Source organism: Aythya ferina (genome assembly GCF_964211825.1).
Source record: "Aythya ferina genome assembly, chromosome: 23".
Taxonomy (NCBI): domain Eukaryota; kingdom Metazoa; phylum Chordata; class Aves; order Anseriformes; family Anatidae; genus Aythya; species Aythya ferina.
In genome coordinates this window covers 3,103,700-3,130,017 of record NC_140321.1, presented here as the reverse complement: position 1 = coordinate 3,130,017, position 26,318 = coordinate 3,103,700, and the positions used below count along the sequence as shown (strand labels likewise).

The following is a 26,318-nucleotide window of genomic DNA, read 5'->3' as shown; positions in this document are numbered from 1 at the left end:
AGAAAGCAGGAGAAAACTCAGAAAAGGTATTTGCTGCACCAAAAATATCACGCTGGGCGAGAGGGGAGAAAACAGTTGACAGCTGATGCGAGCTTTTTCTCAGAAAAAAGCATACAAAGGCATTTCACTGGGAATGGTTATTAGGGGACCAAGTCGGAGCAGGACTGTTTGGGAGGAGAGTCCGAGCCAGGAGGAGAAGGGAAGCAGGCAGGAATGAGTGGGGGTGTGCCGAAAGGAGGAGAGGAAGGCAGGGAGTAAGGCAAGGTGGGAGGCAACGGCCGGCTGAGCTCGCTGGAGGCAGGCGGGATGGCTGCAGAGGGAGGCCAGAGGGGAGCGAGGTCCGTAAGAAGCCGGCGGGCCAGAAGCGAGGGCAGCCCCGTCCCGTCCCGTCCCGTCCCGTCCCCGGCGCCGGCAGCCCCGCGCACCCAGGAGCACCGCGGCCAGCGCCGCCAGCCCTGCGGCCCAGCCCTGCCGCATCCCGCCGCTCCGCCGCCCGCGCCGCGCTGCCCCCGCCAGCCCCGGCTCTGCTCCGCCCGCGGCGCCTCCTCCCCGCCGCCGCCGCCCGGCGCCGCCAGCTCCGCCCCGGGGCCGCTCGGGGGCTGGCCCGGGCTGCGAGTGCTGGGCGCCTGTGGGCGGGCAGGGCTTCGGCTGCTGCCCGCGGGGCTCGGCCCGTCCTGCAGCCCAGCCCGGGACGCGGAGGCGTGGAGGCGTGCGGGGAAAGGCTGAGGCAGCTCCTTCGGCACGGGAGAGGAGAGGGGAGAGGAGAGGGAATGGGAATGGGAAAGGGAGAGGGAGCGGAGAAAGCAGCTGCCCATCTGCAGCAAGAGGGGCAGGCGGAGGGCAGCGGGCCGGGGTGTACTCGGTCTGGTAGTGTGGTGATGCGAAGCACTGGTTTCCCAGCTGTGGCCGGTAGTGTTTGGAGCTCCACTGGTATCGGAGCTGAGCACGTTTTGAGGGACACACACAGACAGAGTAATGCACACCCCATTTGGGAAAGATACAGCCAGGCTGGTACCCCTAGTAGTTGCTTTTGGAGACCCAAACATTCCTGCCGCATTTGCCTGGAGGCTGAGACACGGTTCCCTTCTCCAAGATCTGCAGGAGGACCCCCTGGTTCCAGTAGCTGAAAGCACAGGCCAGGGGCGACCTCAGCCCAAGTCTGACTCAAGTTCCTGGCACCAAATCCACTCCTGCTGCTCCACCACGACCTGACACTTTCTCCTTGCAGCACATGTGCACATGGGACAGAGCGAGACTATACAGAGGTAATCTCTGAGTAGACAAGTGCATGGAGTGTCCCCTTTTACACCCTGCTCTATCTGCCCTCGTGTGCTCCTCCCAGCTTCACATGCCCTGCTGTCCCCTCATGGGTTTGTATAGGTTTGTCCCTCACCCATCCCAGCCTGTGTCCTGGCCCACAGCTGTAAGAGGTGCAAGGCCCAGGCTGATCTCCCTGGTAGTGCCACCTGTGGCTTCTTGATAGGCCAACAACTGGTGTGAATGGTGAGGTTTGTCTCTTGTCACTGCCTCTGTGTTTGTTTTCCCTGGTCCCTGTCTCTGTATGCTTGTTGCTTGCCTCCTCTTTTCTTAGCATCCTGTCGTGGTTTAACCCGGCTGGCAGCTAAACACCACGCAGCCGTTCGCTCACCCTCCCCCCTCCCTCTCTGGGACGGGGGAGAGAAATGGAAAGTGAAGCTCGTGAGTTGAGATGAAGACAGTTTAATAAGACAGGAAAATAATAATAATAATAATAATAATAATAATAATAATAATACAATGATGATAATAGTACTACTACTAATAATATGTACAAACAAGTGATGCACAATGCAATTGCTCACCACCCGCTGACCGATGCCCAGCTTAACCCCGAGCAGTCCGGCCCCCTCCCCCCGGCTAGCCACCCCTATATATTGTTTAGCATGACGTCAGATGGTATGGAATACCCCTTTGGCTAGTTTGGGTCACCTGTCCTGGGTCTGTCCCCTCCCAGCTCTTACTGCACCCCCCCAGCCTGCCCGTTGGCAGGACAGAGCAAAGGCTGAGATGTCCTTGGCTTAGTATAAGCACTGCTCTGCAACAATTAAAGCATCGGGGTGTTATCAGCACTCTTCTCATTCTAAGCCAAAACACAGCATTCCACCAGCTACTAGGAAGAAAATTAATTCTGTGCTAACTGAAACCAGGACATCTATCCACCCCTTATTCCATACCATTTATGTCATGCTCAGTTTACACTCTTTTCCATACATTCTAATTAGTCACCTATAGTAATCATGGTAGTGATAACATACAGTATAATATACTATTTAACATGGTGCAATTCAGTTCATGGGCTATTCTCACCCAGTATTAAATCTCCTTGAGGTACACACCGGACCTCTCCGTTCTTTTGCATCACCCACCAAGTATATCCAGGTCCCTGAGCGAAAACAATTCCACGAATAGGTTTGCCTTTTCCTGAGGCAGGAGTAGCCCAGACTGTTTTACCCAGCATATTTTTTACATGCACTACAGGAACTTTATCCCCATCTACAGTACGTAACAGGTTTGATTGGGCAGGTCCAGCTCGGTTGGTAGATCCCCTAGTATTGACTAACCAGGTGGCCTTTGCCAAATGCGTATCCCAGTTTTTGAACGTCCCAGCGCCCATTGCTTTCAAGGTAGTCTTTAACAGGCCATTGTATCGTTCAACTTTCCCGGAGGCTGGTGCATGATAGGGGATGTGATACACCCATTCAATACCATGTTCTTTGGCCCAAGTGTCTATAAGGTTGTTTTGGAAGTGAGTCCCATTGTCTGATTCTATTCTTTCTGGGGTGCCATGTCGCCATAGGACTTGCTTTTCAAGGCCCAGGATGGTGTTCCGGGCGGTAGCATGAGGCACAGGATATGTTTCCAGCCATCCGGTGGTTGCTTCCACCATTGTAAGTACGTGGCGCTTGCCATTGCGAGTTTGAGGGAGTGTGATGTAATCAATCTGCCAGGCCTCTCCATATTTATATTTCAGCCATCGTCCTCCATACCAAAGAGGCTTTGACCGTTTGGCTTGCTTGATTGCAGCACATGTTTCACAGTCATGAATAACCTGTGCTATAGCGTCCATGGTCAAGTCCACCCCTCGATCACGAGCCCATCTGTATGTTGCATCTCTACCTTGATGGCCTGAGGTGTCATGGGCCCATCGGGCTATAAATAATTCACCTTTATGCTGCCAATCCAGGTCCACCTGAGCTACTTCAATCTTAGCAGCCTGATCCACCTGCTGGTTGTTTTGATGTTCTTCAGTAGCCCGATTCTTGGGCACATGAGCATCTACGTGGCGTACTTTCACAGCCAGGTTCTCTACCCGAGCAGCAATATCTTGCCACAATGCAGCAGCCCAGATAGGTTTGCCCCTACGCTGCCAGTTGTTTTGCTTCCATTGCTGTAACCATCCCCACAGGGCATTTGCTACCATCCATGAATCGGTGTAGAGATAGAGAACTGGCCATTTTTCTCGTTCAGCAATGTCTAAAGCCAGCTGAATGGCTTTCACTTCTGCAAACTGACTCGATTCACCTTCTCCCTCAGCAGCTTCTGCAACTCGTCGCGTAGGACTCCATACAGCAGCCTTCCATCTCCGATGCTTCCCCACAATACGACAGGACCCATCAGTGAACAGGGCATATTTCTTTTCATTCTCTGGCAACTGGTTGTACAGTGGGGCTTCTTCAGCACGACCCACCTCCTCCTCTGATGATATCCCAAAGTATTTGCCTTCTGGCCAGTCCATGATCACTTCCAATATTCCTGGGCGACTGGGGTTTCCTATTCGAGCCCGCTGAGTAATCAGTGCAACCCACTTGCTCCATGTAGCATCAGTTGCATGATGCGTAGAGGGGACCCTTCCCTTGAACATCCAGCCTAGTACCGGTAATCGGGGTGCTAGGAGGAGCTGCGCTTCAGTACCGACCACCTCCGAAGCAGATCGAACTCCTTCATATGCTGCCAATATCTCCTTTTCAGTTGGAGTATAGCGGGCCTCAGATCCTCTGTATCCCCGACTCCAAAACCCCAGAGGCCGACCTCGAGTTTCCCCAGGTTCTTTCTGCCAGAGGCTCCAGGTGGGGCCGTTCTCCCCGGCTGCAGTGTAGAGCACATTCTTTACATCTGGTCCTGTTCGAACTGGCCCAAGGGCTACTGCATGGACTATTTCCTGCTTGATTTGTTCAAAGGCTTGTCGTTGTTCAGGGCCCCATTCAAACTCATTCTTCTTACGAGTTACTTGGTAGAGTGGGTTTACAATCAGACTGTAATTTGGGATGTGCATTCTCCAAAACCCCACAACACCTAGGAAAGTCTGTGTTTCTTTTTTGTTAGTTGGTGGAGACATAGCTGTTATTTTGTTGATCACATCCATTGGGATTTGACGACGTCCATCTTGCCATTTTATTCCTAAAAACTGGATCTCCCGTGCAGGTCCTTTGACTTTATTTTGTTTTATGGCAAAACCGGCTTTCAGAAGGATTTGGACTATTTTCTTCCCTTTCTCGAAAACTTCCTCTGCTGTGTCACCCCACACAATAATGTCATCGATGTACTGCAGGTGTTCAGGAGCTTCCCCCTGCTCTAGTGCAGACTGGATCAGCCCATGGCAAATGGTAGGGCTGTGTTTCCACCCCTGGGGCAGCCTATTCCAAGTATATTGGACTCCCCTCCAAGTGAAGGCAAATTGTGGCCTGCACTCTGCTGCTAGAGGGATGGAGAAAAATGCATTAGCGATATCAATTGTGGCGTACCACTTGGCTGCCTTCGATTCAAGTTCATACTGAAGTTCCAGCATGTCCGGCACTGCAGCACTCAGTGGTGGCGTGACTTCGTTCAGGCCGCGATAGTCCACTGTTAGTCTCCACTCGCCATTAGACTTTCGCACTGGCCATATGGGACTATTGAAAGGTGAATGAGTCTTGCTGATCACTCCTTGGCTCTCCAATTGACGAATTAGCTTATGGATGGGAATCAGGGAGTCTCGGTTGGTGCGATATTGCCGCCGGTGCACAGTTGTGGTAGCAATTGGCACTTGCTGTTCTTCGACCCTCAGCAACCCCACAACAGAGGGGTCCTCTGAGAGACCAGGCAAGGTAGATAATTGTTTAATGCCCTCTGTCTCTAAGGCAGCAATACCAAAAGCCCACCGGAACCCTTTTGGGTCCTTGCAGTATCCTCTTCTAAGATAGTCTATGCCAAGGATACATGGAGCATCCGGACCAGTCACAATGCGGTGCTTTTCCCACTCATTCCCAGTCAGACTCACTTCAGCCTCCAATACAGTCAACTGCTGAGATCCCCCTGTCACTCCACAAATATAGATGGGCTCTGGTCCTTTATAGCTCGATGGCATTATAGTACATTGTGCACCGGTGTCTACTAAAGCCTTATACTTCTGTGCGCGTGATGTGCCAGGCCATCGAATCCACACAGTCCAATAAACTCGATTGTCCCTTTCCTCCCCCTGGCTGGAGGCAGGGCCCCCCTAATCCTGGTCAGAATCTTCCTCGTTTCTGTGTTTGAAGGACTGTCTGCTGGAAGTTGGAGCAGCAAACTTTTCGGAGAATCCCTTTTTCCTGATTGTTTTCTTTTGCAACTCACGTACCCGTGCCTCTAGGGTCGCGGTAGATTTTCCATCCCATTTTCTCATGTCCTCTCCATGGTCTCGTAAGTAAAACCACAGGGTGGCACGGGGTGAGTACCCACCATATCGTCTTCCTTGTGTGGGTGAACGCCTACCCCTGACAGCTGAGACACTGCTTTGTACAGGTGCGAAGGAGAATAATCTCTCTTCAAGTTGGTGAACCTTTTCAGAAAGTTTCTCCCAAATGTTCTCCTTTGGTCGGTGGGCACTGGTTGGTTCAGGTGGGGAGGACAATAGATTCTCTTCAAGTTGGTGAACCTTTTCAGAAAGTTTCTCCACAGCTGAGACGCAGGCCTGTAAGGAAGAGGAGAGACTTTCTTCGTACTGCCGGAGTTGTTTAGCCGCTTCACCCACTGTGGGTTCCTCATCCTCTTTCCAGGCCATTATTGCCAATGAGCTGGCATATGATGATGGTGCACTCCGTACAAACTTCCGCCACATGGGTCGTGTACACTTGACTTCATCTGGATCTGTGGATGTTTGTTTGAGGTCTGGATCCTCATAAATCACTTCCCGTACGGCTAATTCCCTCAGGTACTGGATTCCCTTCTCCATAGTGGTCCACTTGCCTGGTAGACATAAAATATCTTCCTTGAAGGGATACCTTTCCCTCACAGCTGAGAGGAGACGCCTCCAGAGGCTGGTGGGTCGTGCTCCATCTGCAATTGCTTTGTCAATGCCGGCGTCTCGAGCAAGGGATCCCAGCCGCTTGGCTTCCCTGCCGTCTAATTCCACACAATTGGCTCCAGAGTCCCAGCACCGGAGCAGCCAGGTGACAAGCTGCTCACCTATACAGCGACCAAAATCTTTTCGCACATCTCGTAGCTCGCGCTCGTTTAGGCTTCGGGTAGTTACTGTTGCTCTTTCGGCATCCTCATCTTCCTCCTCCTGAATCCTTGACGGCCCAGCGTCGTCATCATCTTCGTCATCTCTATACTTAGTTTTGGCAGAAGCCTTACCTGGATTGGCAGAAGACTCTCTGCGTTCTAAACGACTTGAATTTCTATACCATATTTTCACCTTCTCTACAGGGGCAGCTTGCACTGCTACTGCTCGTTTCTCTGACTTTGTTACAGGGTCTGCCACAGGGGTTGGAATGCCCTCTGCAGGGTCAACTTGCACTGCTACAGCTCGTTTCTCTGACACGGCCACAGGAGCTGGAGCGGCTACAGGAGCTGGAGTTGGAGCTGGAGCAGTTGCAGGAGCTGGGACTGGAGCAGCAGTAGGAGCTGGAGCTGGAGCGGCTTCAGGAGCTGGAGCTGGAGCGGCTTCAGGAGCTGGGACTGGAGCAGTTGCAGGAACTGGGACTGGAGTAGCGGCCGGAGCTGGAACTGGAGCGACTGCAGGAACTGGGACTGGAGCAGCTGCAGGAGCTGGAGCTGGAGCAGCTTCAGGAGCTGGGACTGGAGCAGTTGCAGGAGCTGGAGCTGGAGCGGCTGCAGGAGCTGGGACTAGAGCGGCTGCAGGAGCTGGGACTGGAGCGGCTGCAGGAGCTGGGACTGGAGCGGCTGCAGGAGCTGGGACTGGAGCGGCTGCAGGAGCTGGGACTGGAGCGGCTGCAGGAACTGGGACTGGAGCGGCTGCAGGAACTGGGACTGGAGCGGCTGCAGGAACTGGGACTGGAGCGGCTGCAGGAGCTGGAGCTGGAGCAGCTTCAGGAGCTGGGACTGGAGCGGCTGCAGGAGCTGGGACTGGAGCGGCTGCAGGAGCTGGGACTGGAGCGGCTGCAGGAGCTGGGACTGGAGCGGCTGCAGGAGCTGGGACTGGAGCGGCTGCAGAATCCACCGTAGGGGTCACAGTGGCCGTTGGATCTGTCACAGGGTTTGGAGTGGCCGCAGGGTCTGTCACTAAGTTGACAGCAGTATCAATGGCAGCTCGATAGGCATGAGCCAGGCCCCAGCACGTTACAATGATTTGTGTTACTTTGGAACTGCCAGAATCATTACACCTTTTTTTCAAGCATTCTGCCAGTTTTTGAGGATTTTGCCATTGTTCAGGGGTGAATTTCCAACACACTGGGGGTGCCAACTGCTCTAGATGCCTGCCCATATCCACCCATACTCCCTGCCACCCACAACTATACTGCCTCCGGGCAGATCTCCGGATGAGCTTCCTAAGTAGTTGTTTAACTTTAAGCAGAACTTGAAGTGCATTCAGGAGGCAGAACAACAGGACTATGCTGGTCTGAGTATCCCAAGGATATTCAATATCTTGGAGAGCTATTGTAATAAACTCGGAGGATAAGAGGGTGGTGAAGGAGGAAGGGAGAGTGATCAAGGAGGGTACAGGGGTGGTGAAGGAGAAAGGGAGAGTGATTAAGTAAGAAAAATTATCTTCCCCTTTCCCCTCCACAGATTGACTCCCTAATGAAAAAAGGCAACAGATACAATTGCTAATAGTTTCCAAAATACAGTTTCCAAAGTATAGAATCGAAGATGTTACTGAGTACAAATACCAGGTTAGAGTCATGGCCAGATATTTCATCATCTCATAAGCCACTGATACAACACACAGTACCATAACGGTCTGAAACCAGGGCCCGGAGAGGATAAACAACATGACAGAGAGCACATACGGAAAATAACGTGCTATAATACTCAATTTGGAAAACAGGCGCAGCACAGTTGAGATTAAAGTAATCAGCATTATGACAAGTGACTATTAAGCAGGTCTAATACTTATACCAATTTTAGTTTAACACACTCTGGTCAGATCTGCCGTTATCTCAACCTTTCGAGCCCCACGTTGGGCGCCAAAAAGACTGTCGTGGTTTAACCCGGCTGGCAGCTAAACACCACGCAGCCGTTCGCTCACCCTCCCCCCTCCCTCTCTGGGACGGGGGAGAGAAATGGAAAGTGAAGCTCGTGAGTTGAGATGAAGACAGTTTAATAAGACAGGAAAATAATAATAATAATAATAATAATAATAATAATAATACAATGATGATAATAGTACTACTACTAATAATATGTACAAACAAGTGATGCACAATGCAATTGCTCACCACCCGCTGACCGATGCCCAGCTTAACCCCGAGCAGTCCGGCCCCCTCCCCCCGGCTAGCCACCCCTATATATTGTTTAGCATGACGTCAGATGGTATGGAATACCCCTTTGGCTAGTTTGGGTCACCTGTCCTGGGTCTGTCCCCTCCCAGCTCTTACTGCACCCCCCCAGCCTGCCCGTTGGCAGGACAGAGCAAAGGCTGAGATGTCCTTGGCTTAGTATAAGCACTGCTCTGCAACAATTAAAGCATCGGGGTGTTATCAGCACTCTTCTCATTCTAAGCCAAAACACAGCATTCCACCAGCTACTAGGAAGAAAATTAATTCTGTGCTAACTGAAACCAGGACACATCCCCATTGAGAAGATCCCTAATGTGATAACTTCTGAGGCATAAACAGAGCCGCAGACCCATGAACCACCCACAAGTCGTGCAAATGCCCAGATTTGGTCTCCTCACTGCCTCCCTCATCATCTGTCAGTCAGGCTTGTGTCCGTGCATGTACTTCTTTCCAGCTTCCTGCTGTTCTTTCTCTCTGCCCCCCTCCCTAATGCTTGTAGAGAAGGCATCTATAAGCATAAGAGGCATCCCGACCAAGACATGGCGCATATCAGTGAAGGGGAGGTTGCCAAAGACAAACTACACAGAAGGATGCAAGTGCTGGTTGGGCACCACCATCACCATCACAGGTGTATTTTCAATAGGGATGAAGAGGTCAATGACTGAGTCCAGGACGAAGAGCAGCAGCTCTCAGCTATCAGACAAACCCGGCAGCAAGAAAAGAAAGCACTCTATAGACCTTCCCCCACCCCTAGGAGAAGACAGCAGCAGCAGGAGGAAGGAGGAGATGGAGTTGCTGCTCAGGATTCATTGTCCTCCACCACTCAATATCTTCTGGACAGACAACACAGAAGGGCCTCAGCAAGCCAGGATGTTCCTGCAGAGACAGTAGAGAGTAAGATCCCAACCCTGGGCTTCAAGTGAGCAGATTTTGCTCTCTTCACTGTGTGTGCACAGGTATGTGTGTGTGTAGTTGACGGTACCTCAGTATGTATCCAGGAGTGTTTGTGAGTGGACCAATGAGTTCATGTATGTTTTTACAAGAGCAGCAGTGTGCATGAGTGCTGTTCCCTCCACCTGCTTTTGATGTTATGAGTGATATCAGTATGAGAACAAGTGGCACACTGGGAATTAACAGAAACATTGATCTGACATCAGCGTCCCACCAAGGCTGAGATATGGTGATTATGCAGGTTGCCCCAAGACTCCTGAGCATTCCTAGCCAGTGGTCATCTGAGAAACCCTCCCAGAGGATCACAGGCTGCACCACCAGCATGCATGTAATCCAACCCTGAGTTCAGAGCAGGTCTCATCACATCAGGTTGCTCAGGATTTCTCAGCCTGTCTCCCTGGCGATGGCGGTCATGAGAGAGGGATTAGGAAAGGTGTGACTCAGAGACTGTGTAGGACCTGGCTGAGTTGGATTTTCATCTAAGAGAGAGGCAGCAGCCTTATTGGTCCTAACCACTCTTTTTGGATCATGTCTGAATGAAGACATTTTGCTCCTCACTTTTCCCTGTGCTCTTCTTCCTGCCTGCCCTCTCTCCCAGGTTCACCTGCAGCCTTAAGACATGTCGCTGTATGACCAGTGCATGCTGTGCTGGCTCAGTGGCCCAACCCCGCTGGTCAGCAGCTGCGATGAGCCCTGCTTCAGGCAGTGCCAGAACTCCACTGTCATCATCCAGCCCTCTCCTGTGATCGTGGCTCTGCCACACCCCATCCTCAGCTCTTACCAACAGAACACCGCTGCGGGATCCTCCATGTCTGGTGCTAATTGCAGCATCCTCAGCTGTGAGGTGCAGACTTCTGGTACCTCCTGGTGCTGCCTGCACTGACAGACTCCTCTAGAATCGCCTCATTTACCTGTTGATAGTCATTAAAGTTTTCTGCATCCCACCCTCTTCCTCCAAATGAAACTTTTCCTGGTGGTATCAAGTTGCCAGGTGTCCTGGTTTCAGTTAGGACAGAGTTAATTTTCTTCCTAGTTGCTGGTAGAATGCTGTGTTTTGGCTTAGGATGAGAAGAGGGCTGATAACACGCAGATGTTTTAATTGTTGCAGAGCAGTGCTTACACCAAGCCAAGGATGTCTCAGCTTCTTGCGCTGTCCTGCCAATGGGCAGGCTGGGGGTGCAGCAGGAGCTAGGAGGGGACAGACCCAGGACAGGTGACCCAAACTAAGTCAAAGGGGTATTCCATACCATCTGCCATCATGCTGAACAATATATAGGGGTGGCTAGCCGCAGGAGGGGGGCTGGACTGCTCAGGGTTAGGCTGGGCATCGGTCAGCAGGTGGTGAGAAAGTGCATTGTGCATCACTTGTTTTGTACACATTATTATTAGTAGTACTATTATCATCATTATTGTTATTATTATTGTTATTATTATTATTGTTGTTATTATTGTCCTGTCTTAATAAACTGTCTTTATCTCAACTCACGGACTTCACTTTCCCATTTCTCTCCCCCATCCCAGAGAGAGAGGAGGGAGGGTGAGTGAACGGCTGTGTGGTGTTTAACTGCCAGCCGGGTTAAACCATGACAGTCCCTGGCACACCCCCAGTTACCATCACACAGGACCATCCAAGGACAGCATCCAATGCCCAACCCCACCCTGGCTGCTCTGCAGGGCCTTTCCCCCACCACGAAGCAGTTCTCGGTCAGTCCAGCCCTCTTCCTGGCACGGCCAACCTCTGTAGTGGTGGACACAGTCATAGGGATATGTCTAATGCACAAGAAACCATGTCCCATCTCCTGTGTTCCTCCCTGCTTAGAGATTTCCACTTCGCTGGGTGGCTTGGGAGATCCTGTTCTTGTTGAAGCTGTGTGCTGACAACATTATGTTCTGTGGGAATGCCCACCCAGGGACGGTCCATCCTACCAGACCTATGCGGAAAGTCAGAGGACAAAGAAGCTTTTTGCATGGGACTGCCATGCTCAGGTGAGCCTCTGACCTCTTGCTTCCTGCCCTCAATGCAGAGCAGAGCACATAAATCAGAATAAGAAGTGAGCTTTTTGCGAAGCAAATGGCAAAAGCTGCTTTGTCCATGGCTGCACACGGAGAACAGTTTGAGGGCAGGGCCTCTTTCACCACCTTCTCCTTCCTTTCAAGCCACTGACACCAGTCCCATTGGGAAAGAGGATCTGGCTGGCAGATCTCAGAGTGCACAGGGGAAGCAGCGCTGCCAGGGGAGAGCTGAGGACTCCATCCCAGAGCTCTGCCTTACACAGACACATCCCCTCCCCATCCAGGGTTGTTGCACAGGCAGTGTAGCTCCCTGCACCAGGGTGTCACTCACAGCACAGAGGTACAAGGCGCTGTCAGAGAGCTCAACTTCCTTCAGCCGCAGAATGCTGGATTTCCTCACAGTGTTCAGCTCCGTGGTGAAACGGTCGCTCTGCTTGGTGCCTGCTGCGGTGTGATATGTGACCAGCTGAGGGGCTTGTCCCTTCTTCTGCTGATACCAATACAAAGCATATAAGCTGGGGATTTGATACGTGCAAGTGGTCTGGAACGTTTCTTTCTGTTCCACGGTGACTTGTCCTTCTTGCTGGGTGACGGAGATCTGCCCCATGGCATCTGAAAGAAACCAAATGTCACCAACTGATCACAGAAACCTAGGGGAGAAGTAAGCTTCTGGATGGGAAGGATCTTTATGCCTTCGACTGCAGCAAGAATCCCATGGATTTTGGCATCTTTGGGCAGAAGGTCTATGACCAGAGGTTAGCATGAATCCCAGAGCAAGGTAATATCTATTACATCCCACATGTAGGGCCACTACCATCCCCCCAGATTAGAGCTGTCTTTAGTACCTTCACTCAGGAGAATAAACTGCCCAGAGTGTCAGAAGAGAGAGGCAGAGTGGCATGGATGGTTGGCAACAGGAAAGGAAGGGAAGAAGATCTGAGATGATCAGGAGAGGAGGTCTTTCTGCTGTTTCATTTTTCTTCCCAGCAGTAAGAGCATCTTCAGAAACGAAGCGCAAAATGGGCATGATCTGATACTAGCCATCATTTTCCCAGTAATTCAAGAGCAACTCCCTGCAGAGAGCTGTTGATGGGGGTGATGGTCTCCTGAAGAGAAGGAGAACCATGCCACCGGCCACAGGCAATGCTTACCCAGTGGTTGCCTCAGGAAGGCAGCGAGGATGAGATAAACAAGGCGCATTGTGAGACCAATCCTCCGGCATGTGTGAGAGAGCCTCAGAAGAGCACACGTCCCCACCAAGAGCCGCTGGGGAGCAGAGCTGCAGGAAATGACTCGGCAAGGGGAACAAAGAATGCAAGGGGGAGGAGAAAATGCTTGTGCTTGGAGTGCTTGAAATACCCGGCTGGGGTCCTTCTCCAGCAGTGACAGTACTGCTTCTGCAGCCAACATCTGCACAGCTGGGGAACATGGTGGCTCTTTTCTCCCCATGGTCGGAAGGGTCTGTTCCTGCACTGATCCTCCATTGGCATCCTCCCCGCTACAGTGAGAAATTTCTGCTGTTCTACACACTCCTGATGGCCCATTTAGAGTCTTCAGGGCTCATGCTCCACCGGGGTTTTACATCACCTCCTGGGGTCCTCCTCTCTCTGGGGATGGTTCTTTTTCTTCTGGGAACAACTTGCACCCTGTTTCTAACCACTCTCTTCTTTCTTTCCTATACCAACTGGGAACATTGCCTTGTAAGCAAGTCCCCAGAAATTGGTGAGGAACCCTGTGGTGCAGCATCCCAGCAGTCTGGCTGTGTCCTGATGGGGTGGGATGAGGAATGGTGTAGTCACTGTATCATTCAAGGTTCCAGAGCTATCATTAGAGTGAGTGTCCAGAACTGACATTTCTGGCCGGGACATTATCTCGGTCCCAAAGGTAAAATCAGAATCATTGAATATCCCGTCTTGGAAGGGACTCATAAGGATAATCGAGTCCAACTATTGGCACCACACAGTTCTATCCAAGTTCATATGACTAAGAGCATATTAAACTTCTTAAACTCCGACAGGCTTGGTGCCATGACTACAGCCCTGTGGAGCCTGTTCCAGTGTGCAACCACCCTCTCAGTGAAGAACCGCTTCCTGATATCCAAACTGAACCTCCCCGCAACTTGACACCTTTCCCTTGTGTACTATCGCTGGTTACCAGAGAGAATAGCCTGCCACTCTACTCCCCATCGTGAGGAAGCTGGAGACCATGATGAGGTCTCTTTTCCAGGTTGAACAGGCCAAAGGACCGCTCCTCAAATGTCTTCCCCTCAAGGAACTTCACCATCTTTGTAGTCCTTCTCTGGACACTCTCCAATAGTTTCATGTTGTTTTTGTTCTGTGGTTCACAAGACTGCACACAGTACTCAAGGTGAAGTCACACCTGCACAGAGTAGAGCAGGACAATCACTTCCCTCGACCAGATAGCAATGCTGTGCTTGAAGTATTGTGCTGGATTTGGGCTTGGGTCAAAGCCTTTACAACAAGATCTTAAAACATGACCACTACATAAAATGCAGGAAACCGAATATAACTGCTCTGACACTCCTTCAGGGCAGTGCCATTTAATCCCAAGCCCTGCAAGGGGACTTCCAAGCACCAGAAGCGTCTCCCGGTGAGCTTGGCTGCAACTGTACCCCCGGCTCGCCCCCACAAACCGCATGGCACCGCCTGTCCCTCCCAGCTCTGCAGGCCGTTGGCTGCCTTTGCAACAAGTGAACACTGCTGGCTCGTGTGTGGCTGGGTGCCTCCTGCACCCAAAAGGCTTTCCTGTGTGTCTGCTTCCTTGGCAGCCAGCCCACATCCTGCATTATCCTGGGGGTGCTTCCTGACCAAGAGGAAAAGCCTTTTCTTTGCTCCTTTGCACAATCATGAGGCTCTGACCCTTTCTCCAGCCTGCCCGCATTCTCCAAAGCCCCCTTGTGACCTACGCTGTCACCACCTGTGTGCCCTGGTTGGGGACCATGCACAAACTTCCAAGGGTGCCTTCCTTCTGACTGCTTGTGGCCTTAGTGAAAGGATTCAGCAGGACTGGATGTCTCTGGCATTGCCAGCTGTTACTCAGGCACAAGGTGCCCTCCATGCCAAAGCTGCTGGACAGGGCCCCTGGGAAGGGCTCCCAGGAACCACAAACATGGTGCAGATGGGAAGAGAAGGAAGCTTTGCACCTCTGCATCAAATTTCAACTCCTGTCGATGTGCAGGCCTCTCTCTGCCAGGTGTTAGCAACTTGAAAGAAGCAGCGAGAGCACGACTGTGTGGAGGTCTCTCTGGTGCAACGCACACAGCTCATGCAGTCAGGTGTGCCCCTCCACTCTCTCGACATCGCTGGGTGTGACGTCCTGAACCCTCACACCCAGATGGGTCAGACCCACACGTGACCCCCAGCGTCTGACCCAGAAGAACCGAAGGGCCTCAGTGGGGACGGCGCTGGGCTGGGGCTCGGCTGGCGGGGAAACCCCCGGGGCTGCGGGACGAGGTGGTCCTGGCGGGCGGAGCGGCAGCGCCCCCTGGGGGCTGTGCCCCTGCCTTGACCCCGCCAATCACGCCCGGCCCCGCCCGCCACGCTTCCTGCACGGCCGCAGCCCCGGCTCCTCTCCCCGTGGCTCTCAGGGCGCAGTAATACACCGCCGAGTCCCGAAGACGAGGCTGGGTAAGCAATAGGGTGCTGGACCGGCGGTCTCCTGCCACCGACAACCGCCCTGCAGGATTCCTCACATCTCTGGACCCACTACTAGCCCACACGAGGAATGCGGGTCCTCGGCCCGGGAGCTGACGGTACCAGTAGATGTAGTCGTTTGACTGGATGTTGGGGTGTGAGCAGGTGATGTTGATGCCGGTGCCCTCCCTGGTTTGTGCCAACGGCTCCTGCTGCACCTGGGCTCTGCCTGCAGCCACTGCCAAGAAGAAAAGAAGGAAAAAACTCATAAAATGGCTTTGCTTCCACCAAAAATGTCAGGAAAGTGGAGAGGGCAGAAGAAAACGGTGGATAGCCAATGCAAGCTTTTTCTCAGAAGAAAGCACACAAAGGACATTTCTCTGGGAAGGTTTATTTAGGGACCAGGTGGGAGCAGGGCTGTTTGGAAGGAGAGTCCGAGCCAGGAGGAGAATTGAAGTAGGCAGGAATGAGTGGGGGTGTGCCGAAAAGAGGAGGAAGGCAGGGAGTAAGGCAAGGTGGGAGGCAACGGCCGGCTGAGCTCGCTGGAGGCAGGCGGGATGGCTGCAGAGGGAGGCCAGAGGGGAGCGAGGTCCGTAAGAAGCCGGCGGGCCAGAAGCGAGGGCAGCCCCGTCCCGTCCCGTCCCGTCCCCGGCGCCGGCAGCCCCGCGCACCCAGGAGCACCGCGGCCAGCGCCGCCAGCCCTGCGGCCCAGCCCTGCCGCATCCCGCCGCTCCGCCGCCCGCGCCGCGCTGCCCCCGCCAGCCCCGGCTCTGCTCCGCCCGCGGCGCCTCCTCCCCGCCGCCGCCGCCCGGCGCCGCCAGCTCCGCCCCGGGGCCGCTCGGGGGCTGGCCCGGGCTGCGAGTGCTGGGCGCCTGTGGGCGGGCAGGGCTTCGGCTGCTGCCCGCGGGGCTCGGCCCGTCCTGCAGCCCAGCCCGGGACGCGGAGGCGTGGAGGCGTGCGGGGAAAGGCTGAGGCAGCTCCTTCGGCACGGGACAGGAGAAGGGTGCGGAGACAGCAGCTGCCCATCTGCAGCGTCGCCAGGAAGGGGGACATGCGGAGGGCAGCGGGCCGGGCTGAACTGGGCGTGGTAGCGTGATGCTGCCAAGCGCTAGTCCGTTGGCTGGCAATACTGGGAGCTCCACTGGTATAGGAGCTCCGATACCAGCGGAGGCGTGCGGGGAAAGGCTGACGCAGCTCCTTCGGCACGGGAGAGGAGAGGGGAGTGGGAAAGGGAGCAGAGAAAGCAGCAGCCTGTCTTTACCGAGAGGGGTAGGCGGAGGGCAGCGGGCCGGGGCGTAATTGGACTGGTAGTGTGGTGATGTGAAGCACTGATTTCCCAGCTGTGACCAGTATTGCTTGGAGCTCCACTGGTACTGGAGCTGAGCACGTTTTGAGGGAGACACACAGACAGGGTCATGCACACCCCTTTTGAGGAAGATACAGCCTGGCTGGTACCCCTAGTAGTTGCTTTTGGAGACCCAAACACTCCTGCCGCATTTGCCGGGAGGCTGAGACCCGCTTCCCCTTCTCCAGGATCTGCAGGAGGACCCCCTGGTTCTAGTAGCTGAAAGCACAGGCCAGGGACCTCGGCCCCAGTCTGACTCAAGTTCCTGGCACCAAATCCACTCCTGCTGCTCCACCAACAGCTGGCACCTTCTCTTTGCATCACTTGTGCACATGGGACAGAGCGAGACTATACAGAGGTAAGATTCCAGAAGAGGACAGGACAGACGACGGTGCTTAGGTGCAGGGCCTGACCAGACAAGTGCATGGAGTGGCCCCTTTTACTCACTTGCTCTGTCTGCCCTCATGTGCTCCTCCCAGCTTCACGTGCCCTGCTTTCCCCTCATGGGTTTGTAGAGGTTTGTCCCTCACCCATCCCAGCCTGTGCCCTGGCCCACAGCTTTAGGAGGTGCAAGGCCCAGGCTGATCTCCCTGGCAGTGGCACCTGTGGCTTCTTGATAGGCCAACAACTGGTGTGAATGGTGAGGTTTGTCTCTTGTCACTGCCTCTGTGTTTGTTTTCCCTGGTCCCTGTCTCTGTATGCTTGTTGCTTGCCTCCTCTTTTCTTGGCATCCCCATTGAGAAGGTCCCCAACATGATAACTTCTCAGGCATAAAGAGAGCCGCAGACCCATGAACCGCCCATAAGTCGTACCCAGGTTTGGTGTCCTCACTGCCTCCGTCATCACCTGTCAGTCAGGCTTGTGTCCATGCATGTTCTTCTTTCCAGCTTCCTGCTGTTCTTTCTCTCTGCCCCCCTCCCTAATGGTTAAGGTCTGATTCTAGGGAAGGAAAGAAGGAGGGGGAAGCTAAAAGGTAAGAAAGAAAGGTCCTCTCTGCAGAGAAGGCATCTAAAAGCACAAGAGGCATCCCGACCAAGACATGGCACATGTCAGTGAAGGGGAGGTTGCCAGAGATAAACTGTATGGAAGGAGGCAAGTGTTGAGAGGTCGATGACTGAGTCCAGGATGAAGAGCAGCATCTCTCAGCTATCAGACAAACCCGGCAGCAAGAAGAGAAAGCACTCTATAGACCTTCCTCCACCTCTAGGCGAAGACAGCGGCAGCAGGAGGAAGGAGAAGTTGGAGCTGCTGCTCAGGATTCATTGTCCTCCACCACTCGATATCTTCTGGACAGACAACACAGCAGGGCCTCAGCAAGCAAGAATGTTCCTGCAGAGACATTAGAAAGATCTCAACCCTGGGCTTCACATGAGCAGACTATGCTCTCTTCACTGTGTGTGCACACCTGTGTGTGTGTGTGTGCCTGACGGTACTTCAGTATTGTTGCGTTAAGGGGTGCAGCCGATTTACCGTTATTGGCCTGGTCGGATTCGGGGTACTGTACTATCACAATCACAGATTCACCAATAACGCTTTAACTATTGGGGTCTGGTTGGATTCAGAGCACTGAACTGCCACGGTCACAGATTCACAAATAACGTATTACCACTCTTACTCTAGTTGCATTTAACGAGAACTATCATGACTAGGAACAATGCAATCAAGTGCAATTTATTACAGCAACAGGTACACATGTACGTTGGATTGCCGGTGATAGTGACTGTCTGCAAAAGCAAGCTAGCATGCATGAAATACACAGGTGACACAGGTGCACAGCCTGGAAATTAGTGCGTTAAAAGGCTCAAAGATTCTAGAGAAATTTATAACCAAGTGTTCAAATCTCACCTAAAGGTGTCCCAATGCAGGGGGAAGAGAGGCTCAGCCCTTCAACTGGTCCTAGTAGTCAGGAGGTCCTCAGGATGGTATCTCCCCTGATGGTGGTATCTTCTCTAACATCCCCTCTCTCTTATGCCTATTTATATTATTTTCTATCTTTTAAGTGGAGCTTGAGTGACTCTAGTCAAGCATACCTTAGTTATCATAGAATCATAGAATATCCTGAGTTGGAAGGGACCCTTAAGGATCATCAAGTCCAACTCTTGACACCGCACAGGTCTACCCAAAAGTTCAGACCATGTGCCTAAGTTCACAGTCCAATCTCTTCTTAAATTCAGACAGGCTCGGTGCAGTGACCACTTCCCTGGGGAGCCTGTTCCAGTGTGCAACCACCCTCTCTGTGAAGAACCCCCTCCTGACGTCCAGCCTAAATTTCCCCTGCCTCAGCTTAACCCCGTTCCCGCGGGTCCTGTCACTAGTGTTAATGGAGAAAAGGTCTCCTGCCTCTCGACACCCCCTTACGAGGAAGTTGTAGACTGTGATGAGGTCTCCCCTCAGCCTCCTCTTCTCCAGGCTGAACAGGCCCAGTGACCTCAGCCGTTCTTCGTACGTCTTCCCCTCCAGGCCTTTCACCATCTTCGTAGCCCTCCTCTGGACACTCTCCAACAGTTATGATTGAGTCCTAATGAGATGATTGGATATACATTGCATATGGTGGTATTACTTATGGTAAGTATAAAGGAAAGTTGACGAATTGCCACCATGCTTGAAACTCCTTTTCAAATTCTGAAGCATTATCCCAAATCAATTTTTGAATTTCAGTGGGCAAAATTCCTTCCTTTTCCCTCTCTAATGATAGCTGCTGCTACAGATTGTATCCATAACTGCGCTTGGATGCAGCTCAAGGCAAGGGAGGTGTTGCCTTGAGTTTTTCCAAGGGCGTTTACAATTAATTGATGATCATTTTCTTCAATTTGTTTTCAGTGGGGTAAAATGTCTGATAGAAGCCACTGATTTGTTCCTAAGGCCAATAAGGATGATTTTATTGGTCATTCCAGTTTCCTTAGGTCATCTGTAGTAGCAGTTATTCTACTCATTAGGACCTCAGCATCAGTGCTATTTAATATACCTAATCCTGTTCCCAATGACCCAGCTGCATCCCGTGGCATGCCCCGAGATTGTTTCAGAGAACATCCGTGAAACCATGCTAAGCAGCCGGTGTAAGCAGTTCTCAAAAAGGTGGTACATTTTGAGTAGATTTTGGAGATATTAATGTGCAGCACTAGCTCTACCCTTTTTAGGGACCAACTAGGGTTAAAGAGAATTTGTTGTTGTCTCACATTTTTAATTATGTAAGGACCTGTGTTGAAGACAGAAGGAGTTAGACCAATGGGAGGCTGAGTTGGTTTATTTTCACGTATCTGCGGGGGCAGAGGTTTCTTATCCTTTGCAGTCGATGATGTTTCTGTATTAACCATAAATTCAAATAGTAATTCTGTGCCTCTGTAACCCCAAAGACAGTACACAATTATAGGTTTGGTGAAAGTAAAATTGTACCAGCAATCAAAATTTGGTTCAGTTATTTTTGTACAATCAGTACTATAATTTTGTGGTCTGGTAGAATCAGCATAAACTGTCTTAATTTCAGTAGGCCTATTGTAACTGGATCCATTAGTTGTTCAGCAACTGATTTGTATTGTCTGGCCAGATGTGGCTTGAAGTTCAGCCATTCTTAGAGAATTGTTCCAACTCCATTCGTCTTTTGAAAACATTTTTTTTTTCCATGTAGAACTAAAGTAGAGAGATTTAGATCCTTTTTGCTCTGAGGTGTTCCAATGATTGTGTTATACTGTGACAATGCATTGTTAGATGCCACTGTGAAACACCTCAGCTCTGTGCACAACCACAGTAGCTAAGTTTCCTTTAAGGTTTGTAATTGCATCAAGGTCAGGGTAAAGCATGTCATTAACTGCTAAACTGTTAATTCGTCATCCTCCAGCTGTCCATACACAGTTCACTCAGGATTCCTGTGAACACAAAAGAAAATAAAATATGCTCAGTTGTATTCAGCTGGCAGGGTTAGAAAGAGGGTGAAATAGCAAGCTTTGACTTCCCATGCGTAGAGATATTTGGGAGTAGTTAGCACCATTGCTACTGTTAGGTGCACAGATGGCTTTCGCTGTCTCTGCCATGTTTGGAACTGCGGCAGTCAAAGGTATAGTGTTAGCATTCTGCTGTCTGTAATCCACTGTAAGATGCCACTGCCTGGTTGGTTTCTTTACTGGCCACACTGGTGAATTGTAAGGTGAGTGAGTCCTTTTAATAATGCCTCTTTCTTCCAATTCTTTTACCACCCCGTCAATTCCCATAACTGCTGCTGTTGACAACAGATATTGCCGAACATTAGTGATTTTAGCGGGGTATAAGGGTATGGATGTTTGTAACAGACCAGTCTCACTGTGCCTGAATCCCTTTGATGTGTTGTGAAACTCCACACTGTTCCATCAGTGAGTTTCCACATACGACCATGCAGTATGTCAAATCCTAAAATATTAGTATATGCAGCACTAACTAATACTTCTACCCTGGTTAATTTTTGTTCCTCTGGCAATCAGAGTGAAATTTTTGCAGTGGGGGCATTGTTTTTCCACACCATCAATTCCTGTGAATTTAACCCTGCATTAACCAGGTGTCATGCTCAAGGTTTGTGCTGTCTCATATGTAATTACTGACATATGGGTCCTGGTGTCAATAAGAAAATTTACCAATATTTTGGGGTGTTCAACAGGAATGGCAATGATAGGGTCAGAGTGTTCATTAGAGAGCCGTTGAATTGCTAATACCCGCTGAGCAGGGTGGCTCACTGCCCTCCCCGGGGATAGGAGTATTTTTGCTGACACCATAACTGACTCCTTTCCCTATTAGGTTTGAATCTCTCTTTGAATTTGGGGTATCTGGGATTTTGAGTGTGGTTTTGGCGGACTTGCCGAGAGTGGTCTTGGGACTTAATGCTGGATGAACTAATCCAGCCCATTTGGCGTCCATATTTATCTATGTCTTGTATAAATTCACTCCAGGTGGGAATGGGGGAGTTTGGATTCTGCCTACGACCACGATCACCATCCCTACAGGCAGCTTGTATGCGATCCTGGGTATTTGCTACAAACATCTTAAGACAATCAGGGCGTCAATGAGACGAGAAGGGTTAATCGAGCTGGGTCAATAGGAGCTAACACCAGGGATTTCCTGAATTCATCCCTTTCATATATCGCCTGAATGCAGGCTGCTTTCTGTACTGCTACAACCATGTCAGAATAGCTTGTGGCTCTAATTTCCAGGGCTTTCCCTCTCTCCTGAGGATCTGTACTACCTGCCCAGTATGCCGCCCGTGCAGTTATAGAGTAATTATGGTCTCCTGGTGTGGCAGTTAAAAATACTCCAGGTCCGTCCCCAAAAGCCTCCTGCCTCCTCTTCCTCGCTCAACATAAATCGATCTCCTCCTTCAAGAGAAACTTGCCACACATACTCAACTTCTGATTCCCCTGACTGCCTCGAGAACTTCTCCTGTATTTTAGCCAACTCTGCTGGTGACCATGGAATCGTTCGCACAGTAGTGCAGATTTCATCATTATCATCAACATTAGTTTCAGTCTTAAACAAAGGTCTCAAGGAAATGGACTGAGGTTCAGAATCAGCAATCTCTTCAACACCATCATCACTATCAGAACAGAAATCACCATCCCAGCTTTCAGGTTCTGCACTATGCAGCAATCTACGAATCTGCTTGACCGGAGCAGAAGGCTGTACTTTATTTAACAGATGACTAACTCTCTCCAGCAATTGTTTAAGATGATTATTCTCACTCACAAGTTTATTATTTTCTTCCAAAAGTTTATCCACTCTGATTCCTAATGTTTTTCCCGCCTCCCTGTCAAAGGCCAATGATGACTTCAACACCTCATTCTCTGATTTCAAAGCTGTATGTTCCACATAAGAAATCAGTTTGGGAGCAGGAGTTTCCTTAGCTTCCTGCTGAGCACAAGACAAACAGGCTCCTAACACAGGACAGATCGCACCTTTACCCTTTCTTTGACCAATCTTTCGTGAAGCCTGACACTGCTCAATGCACTCTAAAACTTTTTCTCATCTTTCCAAAACTTTTGGGCCCACTCCTTCCCCACTTGGGAAGGGGCACATTTGTATTTTTGCAGCAGTCTATCCATAGCAATCCTGCTGACTATGCCAATTTCTCTGTCGCGTTAAGGGGTGCAGCCGATTAACCATTATGGGCCCGGTCGGATTCAGGGTACTGAACTATCACAATCACAGATTCACCAATAACACTTTAACCATTGGGGGTCTGGTTGGATTCAGAGCACTGAACTACCACGGTCACAGATTCACAAATAACGTATTACCATTCTTACTCTACTTGTGTTTAACGAGAACTATCGTGACTAGGAACAATGCAATCAAGTGCAATTTATTACAGCAACAGGTACACAGGTTCTTTGGATTGTCGGTGATAGTGACTGTCTGCAAAAGCAAGCTAGCATGCATGAAATACACAGGTGACACAGGTGTGTAGCCTGGAAATTAGTGCGTTAAAAGGCTCAAAGACTAGAGAAATTTATAACCAAGTGTTCAAATCTCACCTAAAGCTGTCCCGGGGAAGAGAGGCTGAGCTCATCAACTGGTCCTAGGAGTCAGGAGGTCCTCAGGATGTTGTACTCCCTCGGGATGGTATCTCCCCCGACGGTGGTGTCTGCCCTAACAAGTATGCATCCAGGAGTGCCACTGTGTAGACCCATGAGTTCATGCATCTTTTTACAAGAGCAGCAGTGTGCATGGGTGCTGTTCCCTCCACCTGCTTTTGACGTTATGAATGATATCAGTATGAGAACAAGCGGCACACTGGGAATGAAAAGAAACAGTTATCTGACATCAGCATCCCACCAAGGCTGAGATGTGGTGATTATGCAGGTTGCCCCAAGACTCCTGAATATTCCTAGCCAGTGGTCATCTGAGAAACCCTCCCAGAGGATCACAGGCTGCACCGCCAGCATGCACATATTCCAACCCTGAGTTCAGAGCAGGTCTCATCACATCAGGTTGCTCAGGATTTCTCAGCCTGTCTCCCTGGCGATAGCGGTCATGAGAAAGGGATTAGGAAAGGTGTGACTCAGAGACTGTGTAGGACCTGGCTGAGTTGGATTTTCATCTAAGAGAGAGGCAGCAGCCTTATTGGTCCTAACCACTCTTTTTGGATCATGTCTGAATGAAGACATTTTGCTCCTCACTTTTCCCTGTGCTCTTCTTCCTGCCTGCCCTCTCTCCCAGGTTCACCTGCAGCCTTAAGACATGTCGCTGTATGACCAATGCATGCTGTGCTGGCCCACTGACACAATCCCGCTGGTCAGCAGCTGCGATGAGCCCTGCTTCAGGCAGTGCCAGTACTCCACTGTCATCATCCAGCCCTCCCACAGGGAGAACACCTTGAGGGCAGGGCCTCTTTCCCCACCTTCTCCTTCCTTTCAAGCCACTGACACCAGTCCCATTGGGAAATTGGATCTGGCTGGCAGATCTCAGAGTGCACAGGGGAAGCAGTCAGCCAAAAGAGAGAGCAGGGCCCCATCCCAGAGCTCTGCCTTGCACACATACATCCCCTCCCCATCCAGGGTTGTTGCACAGGCAGTGTAGCTCCCTGCACCAGGGTGTCACGCACAGCACAGAGGTAGAAGGCGGTGTCAGAGAGCTCGACTTCCTTCAGCCACAGAATACTGGATTTCCCCACAGTGTTCAGCTCTGTGGTGAAACGGCCGCTCTGCTTGGTGCCTGCTCTGGTGTGATATGTGACCAGCTGAGGGGCTTGTCCCTTCTTCTGCTGGTACCAATATAAACCATAAAAGCTGGGGGTTTGGTACGTGCAAGTGGTCTGGAACATTTCTTTCTGTTCCACGGTGACTTGTCCTTCTAGCTGGGTGACGGAGGTCTGCCCCATGGCATCTGAAAGAAACCAAATGTCACCAACTGATCACAGAAACCTAAAGGAGAAACAAACTTTTGTATGGGAAGGCTCCCTTTGCCTTGGACTGCAGCAAGATCCCATCAGTCAAAGAGCTCCCACAGGTAGGGCCGTTTCCATCCCCCCAGGGTAGAGCTGTCTTTAGTACCTTCTCTCAGGAGAAGAAACTGCCCAGAGTGTCAGAAGAGAGAGGCAGAGTGGCATGGATGGTTGGCAACAGGAAAGGAAGGGAAGAAGATCTGAGATGATCAGGAGAGGAGGTCTTTCTGCTGTTTCATTTTTCTTCCCAGCAGTAAGAGCATCTTCAGATATGAAGCGCAAAACGGGCGTGATCTGATACTAGCCATCATTTTCCCAGTAATTCAAGAGCAACTCCCTGCAGAGAGCTGTTGATGGGGGTGATGGTCTCCTGAAGAGAAGGAGAATCATGCTGCCATCCACAGGCAATGCTTACCCAGTGGTTGCCTCAGGAAGGCAGCGAGGATGAGATAAACAAGGCGCATTGTGAGACCAATCCTCCGGCATGTGTGAGAGAGCCTCAGAAGAGCACACGTCCCCACCAAGAGCCGCTGGGGAGCAGAGCTGCAGGAAATGACTCGGCAAGGGGAACAAAGAATGCAAGGGGGAGGAGAAAATGCTTGTGCTTGGAGTGCTTGAAATACCCGGCTGCGGTCCTCCTCCACTAGTGACAGTACTGGTTCTGCAGCCAACATCTGCACAGCTGGGGAACATGGTGGCTCTTTTCTCCCCATGGTCGGAAGGGTCTGTTCCTGCACTGATTCTCCATTGGCATCCTCCCCGCTACAGTGAGAAATTTCTGCTGTTCTACACACTCCTGATGGCCCATTTAGAGTCTTCAGGGCTCATGCTCCACCGGGGTTTTACATCACCTCCTGGGGTCCTCCTCTCTCTGGGGATGGTTCTTTTTCTTCTGGGAACAACTTGCACCCTGTTTCTAACCACTCTCTTCTTTCTTTCCTATACCAACTGGGAACATTGCCTTGTAGTGCCCTCGCTACAAGAAGGACATCGAGGTGCTTGAGCGGGTGCAGAGAAGGGCGACAAAGCTGGTGAGGGGCCTGGAGAACAAGTCCTACGAGTAGCGGCTGAGGGAGCTGGGCTTGTTCAGCCTGGAGAAGAGGAGGCTCAGGGGTGACCTTATCGCTCTTTTTAGGTACCTCAAGGGAGGCTGTAGCGAGGTGGGGGCTGGCCTGTTCTCCCACGTGCCTGGCGACAGGACGAGGGGGAATGGGCTTAAGTTGAGCCAGGGGAGTTTTAGGTTAGATGTTAGGAAGAACTTCTTCACTGAAAGGGTTGTGAGGCATTGGAACAGGCTGCCCAGGGAAGTGGTGGAGTCACCATCCCTGGAAGTTTTCAAAAGACGCTTAGATGTAGAGCTTAGGGATATGGTTTAGTGGAGGGCTGTTAGCGTTAGGTTGGAGGTTGGACTCGATGACCTTGAGGTCTCTTCCAACCTAGAAATTCTGTGATTCTGTGTGATTCTGTAAGCAAGTCCCCAGAAATTGGTGAGGAACCCTGTGGTGCAGCATCCCAGCAGTCTGGCTGTGTCCTGATGGGGTGGGATGAGGAATGGTGTAGTCACTGTATCATTCAAGGTTCCAGAGCTATCATTAGAGTGAGTGGCCAGTACTGACATTTCTTGCCGGGATATTATCTCGGTCCCAAAGGTAAAATCAGAATCATTGAATATCCTGACTTGGAAGGGACTCATAAGGATAATCGAGTCCAACTATTGG

General features: G+C 51.2%; 1 protein-coding gene and 2 long non-coding RNA genes across 4 annotated transcripts in view; 1 reads left to right on the top strand and 2 right to left on the bottom strand.

Annotated features, from left to right (window-relative positions):
- LOC311423015 (uncharacterized protein) overlaps nt 1-497 on the bottom strand; it is a 219,465-nt gene extending 218,968 nt beyond the window's left edge. For both annotated transcript variants that reach the window (XM_084496600.1, XM_084496601.1), the window contains exon 1: nt 426-497. In XM_084496600.1, coding sequence (XP_084352726.1) covers nt 426-477 — 52 coding nt within the window. In that variant the 5' untranslated portion in view covers nt 478-497. The remainder of the gene's footprint in view (nt 1-425) is intronic.
- Nucleotides 2-11,170, top strand: LOC311423062. Its single transcript, XR_014685564.1, has 3 exons — nt 2-342; nt 1,094-1,265; nt 9,238-11,170. It is a non-coding gene; the product is annotated as an uncharacterized lncRNA (long non-coding RNA).
- On the bottom strand, nt 9,339-25,543 carry LOC311423058. Its single transcript, XR_014685560.1, has 4 exons — nt 25,016-25,543; nt 23,192-24,542; nt 18,546-20,563; nt 9,339-9,614 (listed from the first exon to the last, which is right to left on the bottom strand). It is a non-coding gene; the product is annotated as an uncharacterized lncRNA (long non-coding RNA).
- Between the last annotated feature and the right edge of the window lie 775 nt (nt 25,544-26,318).